At 40.5% G+C, this 19,091-nt stretch overlaps 1 protein-coding gene across 2 annotated transcripts in view; it reads left to right on the forward strand.

Moving 5' to 3' along the window:
- ARHGEF26 (Rho guanine nucleotide exchange factor 26) overlaps positions 1-12,000 on the forward strand; it is a 133,087-nt gene extending 121,087 nt beyond the window's left edge. For both annotated transcript variants that reach the window (XM_047785115.1, XM_047785125.1), the window contains 3 exons: positions 8,108-8,175; positions 9,180-9,284; positions 9,790-12,000. In XM_047785115.1, the coding sequence (XP_047641071.1) occupies positions 8,108-8,175; positions 9,180-9,284; positions 9,790-9,932 (316 nt within the window). In that variant the 3' untranslated portion in view covers positions 9,933-12,000. The remainder of the gene's footprint in view (positions 1-8,107; positions 8,176-9,179; positions 9,285-9,789) is intronic.
- Positions 12,001-19,091: the final 7,091 nt, after the last annotated feature.

Consider the following 19,091-nt stretch of genomic DNA (forward strand, 5'->3'; position numbering starts at 1 on the left):
TGCTGCTCCTGGTGATCTTGTCCCCGAGAATTCCAAGTACTTGCTGTGTGTGCCACTGTTGTTAGTTTCTCTCCTCCTGCTTTCCGTCTGCCCCTCCCTCTGCGGAACTACTCTTGACCCCCCAACCCAGCCCTAAGTACTCCTTCCCTTTACCAAGAGTCGCTTTCACTTCTCTCTGTTAATTCAGTGAATTCTTATTGAGCACCTACATCTTTTCCAGGTGGTATTCTCAGTGCTGGGATGTGGCTGTGACAGTGAGGGACCAGATCGTTGCCCTCTGGGGGCTTCTATTCAGTGAAGAACCTATGCCTGCCTGCCTCCTGTTCTCAAGGAGGTGACTTTGGATCACAGTGAACTTTTGCCATTCAGTTTGCACAAATGGCCCACAGTGAGCTAGGATGGTGGAAAGGCATTTTTTTTTTTCTTTATTCTTTCTTTTGCCACACCCAGGACATGCAGAATGTCCCGGGACAGAGATTGAACCTATGCCATAGCAGCAACTGGAACTACAGCAGTGACGCTGCTGGATCCTTAAACTCTAGGCTACCAGGGAACTCTGGGAAACATATCTTTTTCATCCAATTTTGAAAAATAAATAAGTGCAGTGGAGACAGCAAAGCCAGGTGATGTATTCCAGAGTGAATGCTAAGTCCTGGGGATGGGGACATCTGCTCTACATTAGATGGTGTGGGAAGACTGTTCTGAGTGACATTGTAACCAAGCCCTGAGTGCCTGGAAGGAGTCCATCTGTGGCAGAGTGCAGGGCCAGAATGGTCCAGGCAGAGGCACAGCAAGTGCAAGATTCCTGGGAAACAAGTTCAGTGCCATCAAACTTGGCCTGAATGTAGTGAAAGTGGCTAGATCAGAATCAGCTGGGAAGGTACAAAGAGTGGGTGGTGGAGAGGCTGGTGGAGCTGGAGCATTTCATCAGAGCTATTCCAGTGTGGTCTGTGGGCTGCCAGTCCCCAAGCCATTACTGGTCCTGGTAGAGGGAAGCAGTTAAAAACTTAGAACAGTTTGATGTGCCTGCAGGATCAAAGCTTGTGATTATTTTAACAGCAACTCATTTTTATTGTATTTATGAAAACATTTGGTCCACAATGAATTGGAGCAGGGCAGGAAGTGTGGGTAGTGAGGACCAGTTCTTCACCCTGATATTGGGAGCTGGAGTGGGGAGTTCCATGGAAGACTGGTGTGGAGGCAGGAGTTCCAGTGGGGAGAGTGGTTGGAGTCCTGTTGCATTAGTCCAGGGGTGTCCTGATGGTGGTGTGGGCTGTGGTTTATGAGAGGAGATGGAAACATTATATTGTGGAGGCAGAGACAACAGGGCCAGCATGGATTGGATGAGTTGGGGTAGCCATGAGTGAAAGAGAGGAATTGAGATGCTTTGGGTTTTGGCTTGAACAGCTGATGTCTTATATTGAGTTACTCTAACCATTTTCAGTGTGGTGTCTTCCTCTGGTGCTGTCGATGGTTCTCCATCAGAAGATGAGCAGTGACTTCCTAGGTACCACATCTAGCCTTCTGGTCTTCCTCTTTTTTTGTTGTTTTTTTTTTGTTTTTTGTTTTTTTAGTGCCACATCTGTGGCATATGGAAGATCCCAGGCTAGGGATCTCATTGGGGCTGCAGCTGCCAGCCTATACCTTCAGCTTGTAGCAATGCTGGATTCTTAACCCACTGAGTGAGGCCAGACATTGAACCCTCATTCTTGTGGATACTAGTCGAATTCTTAACCCACTGAGCCACAGTGGGAACTCCCAGTCTTCCTCTTTTTTTTTTTTTGTCTCTAATATCATTTAATTCTGTTGGCCATCAAGCTCTCTCACACTAAACCCCTCTTTGAGATTTTCTCAAATGCTTAGCTATGCGCTCTTAGTTTTCCTCCCATATGTAACCATTCCTCTTCACTTTCCCTTCAGAAATGCAGCCTGTTTGGAACCAGTCATCACCAGTATCCTCTGCTTTCCTTGACAGGCATAGTTTGTAAAAGGTACCCTTTACACCTTTGCAGGTTATCCAGTCTGGAGACTTGGTGTTACTTCTGATGCTTCTAGGTCTGAACAGATCCATCATGGATGGGTTCTTCCTATGCAAGAAGGTCTTTTGCATCTTCCCATGTTTCCATCCCACTGCCTTCCTCCCAGGACAATCCACACATCCTTTATTTATTTATTTATTTATTTGTTTATTTATTTTTTTGCTTTTTAGGGCCACACCCACGGCATATGGAGGTTCCCCAGCTAGGGGTCCAATCAGAGCTGTAGCCGCCGGCCTGCGTCACAGCCACAGCAACTCAGGATCCGAGCCGCATCTGTGGCCTACACCATAGCTCACAGCAACGCTGGATCCTTAACCCACTGATCGAGGCTGGGAATCAAACCTGCAACCTCATCGTTCCTAGTTGGATTCGTTTCTGCTTCGCCACGACACAAAGTCCAAATACATCCTTTATCTTTTGAACCACCCTTACGGCCTCCTAACCATTTCCTTCTCTCCCGTTAATTCTGCATAGTTTTATTGCTAATCCCTATACTCAGCTCCAGTTTTGTCCTTTTCTTACTTTGTACATAGCAGGTTCGCAATAAGTATTTTTGGAATTCTCCCACAATTAATACAATTAGATTTTCTATATCCAAGGCAAGGTAGACTAAGAGCCACATGTAGGGAAATACGTTCTCTATCAGTCTCAAAACACTGTTGTTTTTTTCGCTATTAGAGCAAGTTTTATCTAAATTCCACTTGTTCTTCAACATTTACTATTAAGAATGCAGTTAAACATTTTTAGGATGTATATCTAAGCCATACTGTGTTATATGTTTCCTTGTTGAAGATCTTAAGTCCCTGTATTATTAATGAGACAATAGTCTGTGGAAAATGCAGAAGCTTACCCTTGATAAAAGGACAAAGGAAGAATGTTTTACTACTGTCACTTTTCCCTCTGGGCCTTTCGAGAGGAATGTTGGAGCGCAGGGCCCCCTTTGTCTGCCTTCATTAAATTGAAGCCCAGACAGCTGCAGCTGGCTGGGAGTGAGGCCGCAGCAAGTGGTGTCCTTGGCTTCCTGTGTCCATAGTGGAATTTGGATGGCATTTGGGTCCAGCCTGCGCAGTGACGAGACATCAGGACATCTTCAGCAATGAATGCATACTTTCTTCACCCATTGTATTTGGCTCTGGGATATCATTGCCTTAAACTGTAATCAAAGGTCCTCAAAATTTTCTTAAAATGAGCTAGACGCCTAATGGCTGTGGCTGGTTCCGTCAACCATTCTGGCAAGCTATTCCTGGGCCTCCTGATAAAGGGGCATTGTTTGCAGGCAGTCTTTTGCTCTCTTCCTGCTTCTGTTAATGATTTAATTAACAGGAAGTAAAGAGGATGGGATAAAATCATGTCTGACATATTCTTCTTGGAGAAAAATCCACATATAGAGATGACACTTTGTATGGAAAAAAATTGTATTTTTTTCTTTGTTGAATCTAGAATCCATATCCAATAGTGATCTTCTACATTTGTATAGTGACCATCAAAATACTTCATCTTTTGTGATTCTTCATCACTGACCTCCAGTAAAACACAAGGTCAGGTGAGGGTGTGGGTCTTATTATTGAGTCAACAGGCAGTTGACCCCTTTAGGTTGAATTCCAGGCTTCTGGACCAGATTAGGTCTTCTGAGCTGTTTGCTAATGATAAAAAAGAAACAATTGATTTAACCATAGAACATGTTATAGAATCTAAATTTTAGAGGTCGTGGTGGTAGGGGAATTATTTTGCTTTGGTTGGATGATTTAAATTAGTAAGTTGAGCTGGTGTCAAGTTTTATGAGGCTTTCTCGTACAGCCTTCAACGAGGATGGTTTTTACCCCGTGGGTTTTCTTTTATGGATCAGTTTATTGAATTCATCTCATTGAATTGAATGTATGAGAAAATGAACCAAAAAACCATCTCTCCAATCCTACTCCTTAGGAAGGCTCAGGATTTTTTCCCCGAAGGCCATGGGTATAAGGAGTTTCAAAAGGAAGCATAGGCTGTGAGAAGGAGCACAAAAGCTATCTGGTCAAATGCCTTTTGAAAAAGGAGAAAAGGAAGTTTAAACAGCACCTGAGTTTACTCTGCTTGTCTTGAAAACCATGGAGACCCCCTCCTCAGCAGTGAAGGCCCTAGTGGGCAGTGGGGTCTGTTCCCTTCTCTCTCATTTGCAGTCCTGCCTGTTTCAAAGCCTGCTTTCTGCTTTCTCAGTATGCATCAATCTTATCTAGCAAATGCCTTGGTGTTCAGTGAGAAGGCCCACTTACCTGTATCTTCAACTCTTGTGCAATTAAGTTTAAAACTACTGTGCTTAATTAATTGTGGGAGGGGCAGGACAGGGTGCGTCATAGGCTAGCTCCTGAGCAGGGAACTGGAGATGCATCATTTCAAGTCATGCACAGAGAAAGGACTGTGGCTCCAGATACTGATGTTAAAAGAGTCTCTTCTCAGATCGACCTCCTTTTTCTCCTGGGTTTATGTAGAGGCACCACCCCACCACATTACATGACGTTTTGGATTGTGTGTGCACTTGTCTTTTGCTCTGTCTGCTTCCTCACTGAGGGCTGTGAAGACCAAGAGACAATATTACCTGCTTTGTGACCCCAGCCTAGCAGCACAGGGCCCTTGCAGAGGGAGGGACTGAGTGAATGTTGGTTGAAGGAAAGAGGGGCCCAGAGTGCCCCAGAAATTGACCGGCCCAGGTCCCCCTTAGCAGAGCCTTGCTGATTCTGTCACTTTGGGCAAAGAGAAATCGCAATGAACTGGGCATGGGGTGGGTTGTGAATTTGTGTTGGTTCTCCTGTTGGCCTTGGGGAAAATAGCTGTCTGCACATGATCCCTGGACTTGAGATCTAAATTTAATAATGGGTATGTCTACGCCCTGAGTTTTCTTGTTCTTAGAATCCCATTTGATGTGGAGCGAGTCTCCTCCCTGCTTTAAAGATGCAGTGCTTTCTGCCTCCTGATGGGAGGGAGCTCCTTGGCACGGCTCTTGGAAGCCCTGGGTAATGTCGTGCGGCTTTGATGGCATCTTAGAGGGGGTGGGACCAATTCAGTTGAAATCATTTCAAGAAGTGGCTCCTTTCAGCGAGGCAACAAGGAGTGTCTTGTTCTGTCCTCTGGAGTCCCTGCGAAGGGTCGCCGTGTCTAAGGGACGCCATTAGCATCCAGGCAGCATGCCGTGGGAGGGAGAGATTTCATCTGGACTTCTGGAAACTGGCTGCAGGGTGAGGCTGCCTATGAAACTGGCCACTCAGTGTCAGAGACGGTCCAGGGCTGGGAGGTCTTAATGAAGGACTGCGGACAGCAAGGAGAACTGTGAAGATGCCACGGCCACGGCTATGTCCAGCATGTGTGGGTGTGGCATGGAGAGACACAAATGGATCGTTTTAAGTTACTCTTGGCAAACAACTCTTTCATCCTTAAGATATTAAGTTTTTAATTGCTTTTGTATTTTGGAAATTCTAGTTGAGCCTGAATTTTTTTTAAAAAAATAGATCTTATGCAACAAAGAGTGCTCAAAGATTTAAGTGTTTTCTTGGGATTATTTTAAAGTAGCTTGTGCTTTACTTGTTCCTTGTAAAACCGTCCTAAAGTCCTTTGTCCTGTATTTGAGACAAAGTTTTTAAAAGCAAGACAGTGTCATCAGTTTCTCTATAACCTGTGCCTGTTAGTACTTGACACATCAGCTCAATCAAGGCCCAGCCTCATTTTCTCCTTTTAAGTAAGTCTGTCTGTCAGCAGGCTGCAGTTTCTACCTTTCCTGCCTTCCCTTGTTATTTTGGGAGCACCTGCTAGGGAGCACCACCTCTTTGATCCCCAGCCGCCTGGCTTATGTTCTGACTTGACCACTTAGCAGTTTTACAGTGAGCAGGTGCTTAATACTTCAAACTTTAGCTTTGTCCTCTGGAAAAAAAAAAAAAAAAGAAGGAAATTGTAATGATAATATTTTCCGTTCAAGATTGTTGTAAAAATTAGATTAAATGGTACTTGTCAAACATAAAAAAGCACCATACCTTGCATATGTGTGATCCATTATACTATTTAGTACAAGACTCAATTCTTGGCCTTGGAAAGTTTATGGCCCAGAGAAGCAGACAAGTCAATAACAGACCGGGGTGGAGGAGGCGAGTGTGTGATGAGTGGTAATGATTTATTAGAGATTAGTGTTTACTGAGCTCCTGTATGTGCAGGCAGATATGGAGATAAGGTGGTGAACCAAAAAGAGGTTCAGGAGGCCTACAGCTGCCCAATAGTGTGACAGAGCTGCATAGGGAGGGGTGTGGGAACAGGGTCATCAGAATGGGATGGGGACCATAGTATGGTGTGTGTTCACACAAAAGAGGAGGTCACCTGGAGGAGGTGAGGCTTATGTTTTCAACATTGAGTGGATGTATCAAACAAAAGTCACGTACCAAAGTGGCCAATGTTGTAGGATTCCATTTTCATAAAGGACAAGATGAGCAAAACTTGTCTACATAATTGGTATCAGAGCAGTGGTTACCTTTGGGAGGGGCTTTTGATGGGAAAAGGAATTTCTTGGCACATCTGTATCTTGACCTAGAGGTGTGTGTATGTGGTGGTCCCTAAGTAAACCCTTATAGATCTGTACGCTCGTCAATGAAGCGATCTTTTTTTAACTCAGTGAATTTTATTACGTTTGTACAACTATCATCACAACTCAATTTTATAGCGGTCTTTTTTTTTTTGGTTGCCCCATGGCATATGGAGCTCCTGGGCCAGGGATCAGATCTGAGCCCCAGCTGTGACTATGCCAGATCCTTAATCCACCTGTGCTTCTCAGTGCTCCCAAGATGCTGCCGATCCCATTGCGCCACAGCGGGAGCTCCAGTAAAGCAATCTTAAGTAGTGATAATGAGTGGATGTATCTTGGTAAAAGCAGAGGGAAGGTCGTACTTGAAAATTAGAGGAACAAATAGGTGTGCAACAGCGTGAGTGTTCTGGACTATGAGACCTCTGCCTGGATAGGACGATGGAGAGTTGAGCCTGACTGGCGGCGGGTGGGGGGGGAGGGATTTTATTCAACAAAGAGAAATCAAAGATGGAATGACAGAAGCATCTTTTAGGTACAGGCAGTTTTAGGAGAAAAAAATTTTTTTTTTTTTTTTCTTCAAGTCCCAGGCATGAGCATCCCTTCTTGAGAAGGTGGAGTGAGCGGTGTAGTAGAAACTGACCTTGGTTTGGATCAGTTACCTTGAAACTTCCATGTAGTTTCTTCACCCCTCAGACAAGCTTTAGGGAAGCTTACAGGAGATAAGGGATGTCAAGTGCTGTATCTGCCATGTAGTTATGGGTTTAATAAATGCTTCTTAAAAGATTTAAGCAGTGTTTATATGGGCGGTTTATTTAATCACACTCCTAATACTTGACTTTCCAAATCGAAAACTCGAGGTTACTGTATTACAGAGAAGTGCTTGCTTATCCGAAATCTTTGATCCTTTGGTTAAATAATTATTCTGTTTCATGTAATTATAGCTTAATATTATATAAAAAGTCTTGGTAGTTTTTTTTTTTTTTAAACTGTAAATCTTGTTTGGCTGTACTCACTAAACCTTTTTAAGCATTTGAGAACAAAGAATTCCTATTAGATGAATATTTGGCAGTATTACCTGTATGAGGAATGAAACAACTTTAAATATGTCAGTTTTCTCATTTATTCAGAAATGGCTTGTGTGTTGAGGGGGAGAGAGCAGAGGAAGTAGAGAGACTGATGTACTAGGATTTATGTGTGTGAATTTTACTTTTTTTGAAGTGTTAAACATGAGATTGTGAGCGTACTAAATATTTTAAAGTTTTAATGTGTTGGTGTAATCAGCTCTTTATTAAATGTGAAACTGTCATATGAGAAATTCTACTCAATCACAGGCCAAATTCCTTCTGAATCTTTTGACAGTGACTCGTAGGTGGCCTCATTTCCCAGATTATCATTTTAAGTATCTCTTACCCTTATTTTGAAGGCCAGCTGCTTACTTCTCTAGGAATGCCTTTGCATCCTAGAAGATACTTGATTCTGTGTCTAAGCACCTTTGAATTTCTCAACTGAGTATGCTGTCTGTATTTAGGAGTGAGCGAGCCCGCTGGATAACCGCCCTGGGACACAGCAGCGGGAAGCAGCCTCCGGACCGAACCTGTAAGTACTTGGAGGGCTGTCTGCTCTGGAATGTGGAGGGGTCTGCCCCCTGCTGGTCGTTGACTTATTAATGGTTAACCAGCACTGTACCTGCTTTGTGAGTTGCCTCTATCACTTCCTTCCTTCTGCCCCACATCAGCACTGGGTGCTCCCTGTTTTGGAAGTCAAGGGATCTGAATTCAAAGCCAAGGTGCAATTCTTTGCTGTGTAAATGAGGCAGATCACTGCATTTATAGCCTTTCTGAGCATCTTAAATCATCTGCAAGTCAAATCCTCATTCTGTACTACACGGGATTATGATAGTGAGGATTAAGTTCAATTTACATTGAAAGCCTTATTGTACTGTTCTTAAATTTCTATCTGTTGTTAATGGGCAATAGAAGCATGTTTAAACCTTCTTTATACAGACAGTATGAATCTAAGCTGAAATGTATTATTAACTGTAAAGAAAATTACCTTTCCTTTTGACTTTATTGAGCATGGGGGTCGGGGCGGGGGCACGGGCACTCTATTTTCTTTTGGTTGGAGGTCCTTTTATTTCTAAACTTCTTTTGGCAGCCTTCACATGCTGCTGCAGGTGGGCCGGGGAGCACCCCTAGATGAAAGCCAGGGGAACTGGCTATATGGTGGATTTTATCCTCAGTTGCATGGCCTTGGCACCTCACCTAATGTCTTGCCTCAGTTTCCCCAGTGACAGTGGCTGTTTCCAGCTCTGTTGTGTGATCTGTCTCATGACTTCTTATCAAGGTTATATTTGAGGGTATTCATGGATGTTATAAAGGCCTCTCTCCATTCACTTCTAGGCTTCTAAAATTCTAAAGCTCTTAGCCAAGTAAGGGAGTTCCTGGAAAAGATTTTCTGCTTCTTCTTAGAAGCCTACTCTTTTCCTCCCTGTGTGGGCTCTGAATTGGACAGAAAAACCAAGTGAATGTAAACTATTGATTTGTATCTGATTTGCTTTCCCACTGCTACTGAAAGTTCATTATGTCTCCTCCCCCTCTCAGCACTGACCCAGGTGGAAATCATTAGATCATTTACTGCCAAGCAGCCCGATGAACTCTCCCTGCAGGTGGCAGATGTGGTCCTCATTTATCAACGTGTTGGTGATGGTGAGTGTTCCTAGGGGGTGCGGGTGGTCCAGCGCCCAGGGTCTCCTTTTGTCCCCAGTGCTCATATTCCCCAGCCCTTTGGTTTTCTTGTATGCACCTGCCTCTCCTTTATCTGCACCTTACTGCTTCTACATATTTAATAGGATGCAGTCATGTGGTTCATTATTCAAAGGGACCTATGACAAAGTTTTCCTTCCTTAAAAGTAATAATTTTCTTGCTACTCCAGGCAGCATTCCATTCTGTAGCTCAGCCCAAACTCACATACTCTCTCAGCCACCTCACTTCAGGGCCTCTGATCTTTTTTGGCCCCTGGTATGCCACTGATTGCCTCTTGAGACCTTTCCCTCTGTTCCACCTCTCTTCTCACCTGGTACCATCTGTGGTACCCAACCTGGGCAGATGCTGCCTCTGAAATGTGCTCATATCTTCCTCCCTTGGAGCCAAACACAGGCAAGATTCATCCAAATACTTGGCACCCCACAAGGACTCTGCTCTTCTTTGCAGGCTGGTATGAAGGGGAAAGACTGCGAGATGGAGAAAGGGGCTGGTTTCCCATGGAGTGTGCCAAGGAGATAACATGTCAAGCTACCATTGATAAGAATGTGGAGAGAATGGGACGTTTGCTGGGACTGGAGACCAATGTGTAGCCTCTCCAATGGTATTTTGTTACTGCAAGATTTGCACTACTGGTTGTTCAGGGCTGGTTCTGTTGTTCATTTTGACACAGCCTATTTAATTAAAAGAATGAAAACACTTGCCTTTAAGCTTGCCAGATGGTCCTGTTCTCTCAGGAGAACACCTACTGGATACAGTTAGTTCACGAAGCTCAGTTTGTGCACAGCGATCCTTTTGCAAACCTCAGTAGGTAAACAGAAGAGCTGAGCATTCCACTTCAGGGAGCAGGCAGCCTCAGCTATTCCTATAGTTTTATCAAGTTCTGGCATAAAACAAACTATGTAAGATGCTATATCCTGGTTTCCTCTACCCTCACTTAACCAAGAATGTATACTATCCCTGTTTAAACATCTCCTTCATATGGTTCTTTCAGTATTCGCAAGGTTTTATGTCTTTAAGGAGTGCCCACTTTTGTAGATATTTTTCCTGTCTCTTTATATTTTAGATCTGACTCGAATGCTCTCTTGATTTCAAAAGGAACTGGTAGAGTTCTGAAGCTGAGCTCAGCTTTTCTAAACCTCTTCCCAAGAAAGGGAAATTGACACTTGAATTTTTGCCACTGCTTTCCTCATCTGAAGGGAAGTAAGGAGGCTTAAAGATTTTTTTTTTTTAACCATCTCACCCAATTTTGGTCTTAGATAAGTATAGCCTAATAAACCATAAGCTACTCTAACAACAGAGACTTTAGATGGTTCCAATATGTGAGAAAATCCTGAATATAGGACAGGGGTCCTACTTTTTTTTAAAAAAAAAATCCCCCAATAAGCTGATAAACTGACGTGAGGCTGCTTTGCCTTCAATATTATGTAAGGTTTTTGACTGTTTCCAAAAGGAAATTGGCTGAAACACACTTTTAACAACCTCAAGGAAGATAAAATTAGACCTTAAAAGGTATCAAGAAGCCAATCTGGTACTTCATTGAAGCATAACCATAATTGACCTTAATAGGAACTCATTTGCACTAAAGGATTTGAAGTCTCTCATAACTGTGGGTGTCTGCAGAACTTGCTTTTTCCACGAGTGCAAGGAGAGAGAAAAGCCATTGTCATGTCCATTTCATAAAGAAGGAAAGAGGGTTTGGAAGATGGAGGGGGAGGAGTGATTTTTACAGGCAGCTATGTTCCCTCTCTACTCCATTCTCTTCCATAGAGGGGTAAAACCCGGCACAGGGACATCATTCAAGCACTCAGATCCATGTGTGACATGTCCCAGCTATCATCTGCCAACCAGTACCCAATCCTGAGTAATGTTGCAGAAACCCAGTGTAGGTAGGAGGTGAGTGTGTCAGCTCACATGCTGTGTCCTGTCACGGCAGCAGTGAGCCCAGCGGTGGACACCTGTGGCTGTCTTGCCCCCCCTGCACCATCACACCCCCCCACCCCCCACCGCCCCAGTTGCTCTCCTTTGCTAGTGCACATGTCTCTGGATATAAAGATGTGCCAGGTTCTGAGCTCCTTGAGGTCTGAGCCAATCTGTCAGTGAACAGCAGTAGACACAGCAAGCGAGGTCTCGGGGTTGATAAAACAAGAAATCTGTCTCCTCTTTGATGGTGCAGACTTTTTGGAGGAGAGGCTAATATCTATAATCTAATGTGATGTTTTCATTTAGGGCGGAAGGTAAATGTGTTGCTTGCCAAGAGACCATTCCTTATTATTTTTGCTGACACCCTATTGAAACTGAAAAGCAACTATATAAATCCTGTGAATTTATCAGTAGAGATGTTCAACAGTTTTGGAATATGTGCATCTTATAAATCAAAGCCTGTTTAGCAAGCAGGTTAATACTGTTATGAGGTAAAGCATTGTTTTATGGCAGGTATTATCACATTCACAATATTTTAGTTCAGACATGAATTGTCGTTTTTACATGATACAGTATTTTTTAAAATTCAGTTCAGTGTCTGAGTTTCTCTGAATTGTACAATGACTTCATTCAGTGACCTGTGGAGTACAAACATACTCATTTTTGTCCCAATGATTCAAGACTGCTTGTTCACTTTTGGCAAAATATGTGAATTTATAAAGATTTTGTATATACTTGTTCTTTTGTGTGAATGTGATTTAATTTACTGTAGGATGTGTAATAAGTACATACTATGCTGAATTTTTGGCCCAATCAGAGTTCTACTCAAAAGGTTATCTGTAGCTAACACTGAAGGGTAGCTGAGCTTTCTTCTTTGAATACGTGTGGGCCTCAGCTGCCCTAGAAGGTAGGAGCATTTTTAAGAGCTGGGCCATGCTGATTTTTCTCATAGTTTCCACAAAACTACGTGACTGAATAGCTTATATCAAATAGTTTATAGTTTCTTAACAGCTTCTGACACCCTGAGTACATTTTATCACTCATTTTGGCCACCCAATGTCTGAGCCTTTGTGCTCGGAACACTTCACCACCTTGTGCATCTTGGGAGACAAAGAGCGACTCCATATTATTTTCTTTTCCTGCATAAAACTTTTACAAACTGAGTGGCTTAAAACAACACAATCTTTTATGATCTCACAGTTCTGTGGTTAGAAGTCCAGGATGGCTTGGCTGGGTTCTCTGCTTAGATTTTCAAACAGCTGAAAAAATCAAAGTGTTGGCTTGACTGCTTTCAGGCTCATACTTGTTATTCACAGAGTTCCATTCCTTGTACTTGGAGGACTAAGGCCCTGTCCCTTGCCGGTGCTGCTGGGAAGGGAGTGGGAGAGTGCTCACAGCTTCCAGTGGCTGGAATTCTCTGCCACATGGCTCCTTCCATCTTCAAGGCAGCAGTGGCATGTTCAATCTTTCTTAGACTGGGAGTCTTTCATTCCATTTTATGCTACCAGCTGGAGAAGACTGCTTTTAAAGAAGGCATGTAATTACACTAGACTCACACAATAATCTCCTTTATGAACTCACAGCCAACTGATTTGGGACCGTAAGTGGATCTGCAAAATTCCTACAATCAGACACAATACCAAAGAAGTAGACCACAGGGATCATGCTAGAATTCTGCCTATCACACTCTCTATAAAACCTTAAAATGCTGGTCTTCCAGTATTCTTGGCAGCTAAAATACAGGATGTGATACATAAATCAAAGGCATATTTGTTGAATTTCCACTTAAGGTGGTGATGGCAGAGGAGAGAGGTGGGGAGTGGCATCTCTGAAGTAAAGGATGCATCCTCCCCTGTGCAGAGGGTCCATCCTCCATCCCAAATCACTGCTGCATCTCCCTGGACTCTGCAGTGTGAATAACACAGGTCAGTTGAAGTACCTATCATCATCTGTTTTGTTGTGGGTTTGGTCCCCAAAGGGCTTAGTCTGTGGAGTGAGGAAATGAACCTGGAGGACCCCGGGCTTCTAGAATACTGAGGTCCTGACAAGAGGAAACAAAACCTCTCTCTAGAAGAAGCTACCAGCATCTTAGTTCTCAATATTCCAAAAAAAAAAAAAAAAAATTCTCAAAGTCTCAGCAACAAAACCGAGATGCAGCATCTAGCTACAGAAAAAAACACAAAAACAGATAAACTCAGAGGGGCTCTAGCTAGGAGCATCATTAGAGAGAATAAAATACAACTTCTGTCTTTAAGAAAATAAAGCCAAACTTTAAAATGCAATACAATTATATATTCTCCCAATAATACGGTATCAATATAAACAAAATTGGCAGAAATATAAGAATTAAGCTACAAGGCATAGCATGAGATTTTAAACATACCTTTCTCATTTGATAGGAAAAAAGTGTAGATGTAGATAAAGATCATTGAAAATGCACAAGATCTTAACAAGAGTAACATGATAAGCTTATATAGGACCTGCTGCAGCAATTTCAGCATATACCTTTTTTTCAAGCACATGTAGAATATTTACATTTGACTATTTCCTGGGTCATAAAACAAGTTTCAACATTAAAGTGTGAAGTCTCCAATTACAACTTAAGTTCAAAATCAATAGCAAAAATTAAGAAATACCCATTTATTTGGAAACTGTGACCTAAATGTAAGTAAGAAGCAAAACTATAAAACTTCTATAATACAGGAGACAATCTAGGTGATCTTGAGTTTGCGAGATAACTTAAATACACCAAAAACATGATCAATGAAGAAAAAACTAAGTTGAACCTCATTAAGACAGGCGAATGAGAAGATAATCCAGAGTAGGAGGAAATCTTGCAAAATATAACTGATAAAGGGTTAACATCCAAAATACACAAAGAACTCAAAATTCAATAAATTAGAAAACAATGCAACTAGAAAAGATGGGCAAAAATCTGAAAAACTCACCAACTACAGATGAGAAATGAGCATATGAAAAGATGCTCAAGACCATACATCATTAGGGAATTGTAAAATTAAAACAGTTACCACTTCATACCTATTAGGGTGGCTAACATCCAAAACCCTGACTACACCAAACGCTGGTTAGGATGTGAAGGAAGAAGAATTTGCATTCATTGCTGGTGGGAATGCAAAAGCCACCAGGAGGACAGTATTGCAGTTTCTTAGAGAACAAAACACTATCATTCGATCCAACAATCACACTTGATATTTACCCGAATGAGTGAAAAACTATGTCCACACATCTATACACAAATTTTTCTATTAGCTTTATTCATAATGGCCAAATATGAAGATAATCTTCAGTAGATGAAAGGGTAAACTAATACATCCAATGAAATATTAACCAGCAGTAAAAGAAGTGAACTCTCAAGCCATGAAAAGACATGAACCTTAAATGCATTATTACTAAATAAAAGTTGCCAATGTGAAAAGGCTATATACTTTGCATGACTCCAACTATATAATATTCTGGGAAAGGTAAAACTACAGAGACAGTAAAAAGGTCAGTGGTTGCCAGGGATTAAAGGGAGAGGAAAGGAGGACTACGTTCACATAGAGAACTTTTTTCAGGACAGTGAAAGTATTATGAGCTCATCCACTGTAACAAATGTACCAAGATGTTAAAAACAGAGGAATCTTTGAGGGGGTACAGGGGGATATGGGAATTATGAAGAACAATAGAACATTTGTGTAAATATAATAGACTATCCTTGAGTTTTTAAAATGTTAGGTGGCTGAATGACATTTGTTGTCTGAAACGGTCCTCGATGTATGTCAAGTAGTTGGGAAAACCAAAATATTTGGGAAAAACTAAATGGTCTTAACATATACTTGAAGTGTCAAAATGTTGATACTTGTTGACTGTGATAAGCTATACCTACCTGTATACTGTAATCCATAGAGCAAGCAAAAGACCCAAAAACTTTACAAAGAGACAAAGTAAAATTGAATACTAAAAATGTTTTCAGGTAACTAACCCATAAAAAGGCAGAAAAAGGGACACAGAGGAATGGAAAATAAAGGAACAAAAAAATAGCATACATAAAATGCAAGTGATTTGAGATACATAAATTAAGACAGATATTATTGACAGTAGATTTTAAAAGTGACCTTACTGTATGCCATCAACTTTTGGCACATTTCAAATGTAATTAAATAGATAAATGTGAGATGAATGGAAAAATGTAACATCAAGAAACTGCCAATCAAAAGAAAGCTGGAAGAGCTACACTAAATAAAGTGGACTTAAGAGCAAAGAAAATCACCAGAACAAAGAAAAACACTATAAACAATAAAGGGGTCAATCTTTGAAGAAAAAACAACCTGAAATGTGTATGTACCAAATAACAGAGCTTCAAAATACATGAAGCAAAAACTAATAAACTGAAAGGAAAAAAAAAAAAACAAAAAAAAAGCCAGCCATATCCACGATATAGTGGGTAAAGGTATAGAATAGAACATTATTATCAAAGAATGGGAACTGACTGACATTTATTTAGAGAACACTCCACCCAACAACAGAAGATTATACTTTCTTTTCACAAAGATATGTAATACTCACCAAGGCAGATCACATTCTGGGTCATAAACCTACAAATTTCTAAGAAGTGAAATTATACAAAGTATGTTTTTCAACCACCATAAAAAAATCAAACTAGAAATGAATAACAGAAAGACAACAGGAAAATCTCCAAACACCTGGAAATTAATGACACACTCTTAATCTGTGGATTAAAGAGGTGAGTTTATAAAGAATAAAAAATACATTGACATGAGAATATATCAAAACATGTAGGATGCAGCTCAAGCAGTACTTAGAAAGGAATTTATGGTATGCAACACTTGGAAATCTAAGCTCCCACCCCAAGAAACTAGAAATGAAGAACAGAGGCAGAGATTCTCATACTAAGCGAAGTAAATCAGAAAGAGAAAAACAGATACCATACTATATTCAATGTCCAGAATGTTGAAATCTAAAATGATACAAATGAACCTATCTGCAAAACAGAAATAATCACAGACTTGGACAAGAAACTTGGGGTTGCCAAGGGGGAGGGGGCTGGAGGAGAGGTGGAGTGGTAGGTTAGTGTTAGGAGATGTAGCCTATTAGATATAGAATGGATAAACAACAAGGTCCTAGTGTATAGCAAAAGGAACTGTATTCAGTGTCCTATGATAAATCATAATGGAAAATATTTAAAAAAAATGTGTGTGTAAAACTGAATCACTTGGCTGTGAAGCAGAAATTAAAAATTGTAAACCAATGTTTTAAAAACAACAAAAAAGAACAAAATAAATCCAAAGAAGCAGAAGGGAGGACATAAAGTGTACAGAAAACAATGAAAGTGATAATATAAAAATCAGTGAAACAAATAATTCTTTGAAAAAATGAATACAATTGATATATCTTGTAGCAAGACTGACCAAAACGGAGAGTCAATGTCAAGAAGGAGAGAGTCCATGTTAGATTCCACAGATATTAAAAGGATAAGAGGATATTCAAGCAACTTGATAGAAATTTGACAACTTAAATAGGCCAATTCCTTGAAAACCACACACTCCAAAAATGCTAGATAATCTTGTAACTACTATTAAATAAACTGAATTTGTAACTTTAAAAATTCTGGGAAAAGAAAAATTCAGGTGCACATGGTTTCACTGGAGAATTCTTTCATTTAAATTAACACCAATTCTACATAATCTCTTCCAAAAACTAGATGCGAAAGGCAACACTTTCCAACTCATTTTATGAGGCCAGCATTACCTCACAAGAGGAAAACTATAGACTGATATCCCTCATGAACAAAGGCAAAAATCTTAAAATACCAGCAATACATAAATTCATACCCAGCCATATATAGAAAGACTTATAATTGCAACCAAGTGGGGTTTATTCCAGCAATGCAAGACTAGTTCAATATCTGAAAACCTGACGATATGATCAACTATTTTAAGAGACAGAAGGAAAAACCACATGATAGTATCAACTGATGTAAAATGACTATTTGGAAAAAGTTGAAATACTTGGGAAAACTTGCAACAAACTAGGGCTAGAGGTCATTGATATTTTTTAACCTTCAGTTGTAAAAAAGTGTAGTTTTATGCCATTTTAAAATTTTGTCATTATGAATATGAATATATATTTGTCAATTTGGGATAGAATATATTTTATCCAAGTTTGTTACACTGGTTTAAATTTTGAAAATTCTTACATCTCTAGTATGTTGGCCTCCATTTGTATTCTTATTCTAGATCCCACAAAAACATCTAAACTTCTTTGCCTTAAAATTAAAAATTGGCTTCTAGGAACAATTAAAAATGATGAAACAGGAGTTCCTGCTGTGGTGCAATGGGATCAGCAGCCTCTGGGGAGCAGTGGGACACAGGTGTGATACCTGGCCTGGCACAATGGGTTATGGATCTGGCACTGCCATGGTTGTGGCTTAGGTCACATCTGTGGCTCAGTTCTGACGCCTGGCCTGGGAACTTCATTTGCCACAGGACAGCCAAAATAAAAAAAAGAGGAAAAGAAAAAAGATGAAGTAATTTGACAAGAGAAATAGCTGTTGAAAGAAAATGAGGTGAATGGAAGCCTATGGCAAAATGAAGCGCTGAAGTACCTAAAAGGTTATAGCTAGAAGGCCTACAAAAAGAGAAGTCACCAAGAACTGTCTTTATTAAATGAAAACTTTGTTGAAATGAATTTCATTCCCTATCAAGCTGCCATCATTGTACGAAGGTGACATAAAATACTCTGCAAGGACTCAGAAATATTATGTCATTGTCTTCTTTTAAAAAATTACAGATCAATAAGACATGAATCAAGAACTAGAAAAGGGGTGGTCACAATTTAAAAGAAGTTTCTTCACCCAGCAGGACAGGTGGGAGTCTACCATCTTCGGTAAGCGCTGGCTCTGTGGTGCTTCCACATCAGCTGACTTCCTCTGTTCCATGCCTTTACCACACCAGAAGATTTGTCTCATGCCCTATTCTTCACCTCATGCTGGATATGCAGCCTTTGACATCATAACCACCTAAGACTATTGCTATTCTCCTCTGGTACTTGATTATGATGGCTTAACTCTTATACTGTATTAGCCAACTGAAGAGGGGAACATTTTGCCATTTTCAAGGTCAATGAACTTAAATTTTCTGCATCTCTAAAATTCATAAAGAATAATCCTTCTTCTCTTTAATCAGGTATTCTCCTAAAGCCCCAATTACTTAACATATGAGGTACAAAATCAAAACACTTAGCAGTATATACGACAACCAAGGAAGACAGAAAGTAAGCATATGTGAAATATGCTCATTGCTGATCATTTGAGAAATAACAAAATAAAACCACAATGAACTGACTCCACATACATTAATGGCAAAAATTAAAAAACATAACTAAAAATACCCAATTACTGGTGAGGATTTGAAACATTTGGAGCTATAATATGTTGAGGGTGGGTATATATGGTATACCCACTTTGGAAGCCTGTTTGGCTACTTCTTATAAACACACTTACCATATGACATAACAATCCTAATCACAGGTATTTTTACCCATGAGAAATGAAAACATCTATCTATGCATAGACCTGTATACATACGCTCATAGCAGTTTTAGGTAACAGCAAAAAAATGAAAATAAAGATCCAGGAATAAACAAGCTGTGGTATAACCACACAATGAAGTACCACTACAATAAAAAAAAAAAGGAACTAATTTTTGATATACATAAAAGACCACACACAGTTCCATTTATTTGAAATTCTAGAAAAGGCAAAACTAGTGACTAAAAAGTAGATCAATTGCTAATGAGTGGGAAGTGGG

Source organism: Phacochoerus africanus, chromosome 1, assembly GCF_016906955.1.
Source record: "Phacochoerus africanus isolate WHEZ1 chromosome 1, ROS_Pafr_v1, whole genome shotgun sequence".
NCBI lineage: Eukaryota > Metazoa > Chordata > Mammalia > Artiodactyla > Suidae > Phacochoerus > Phacochoerus africanus.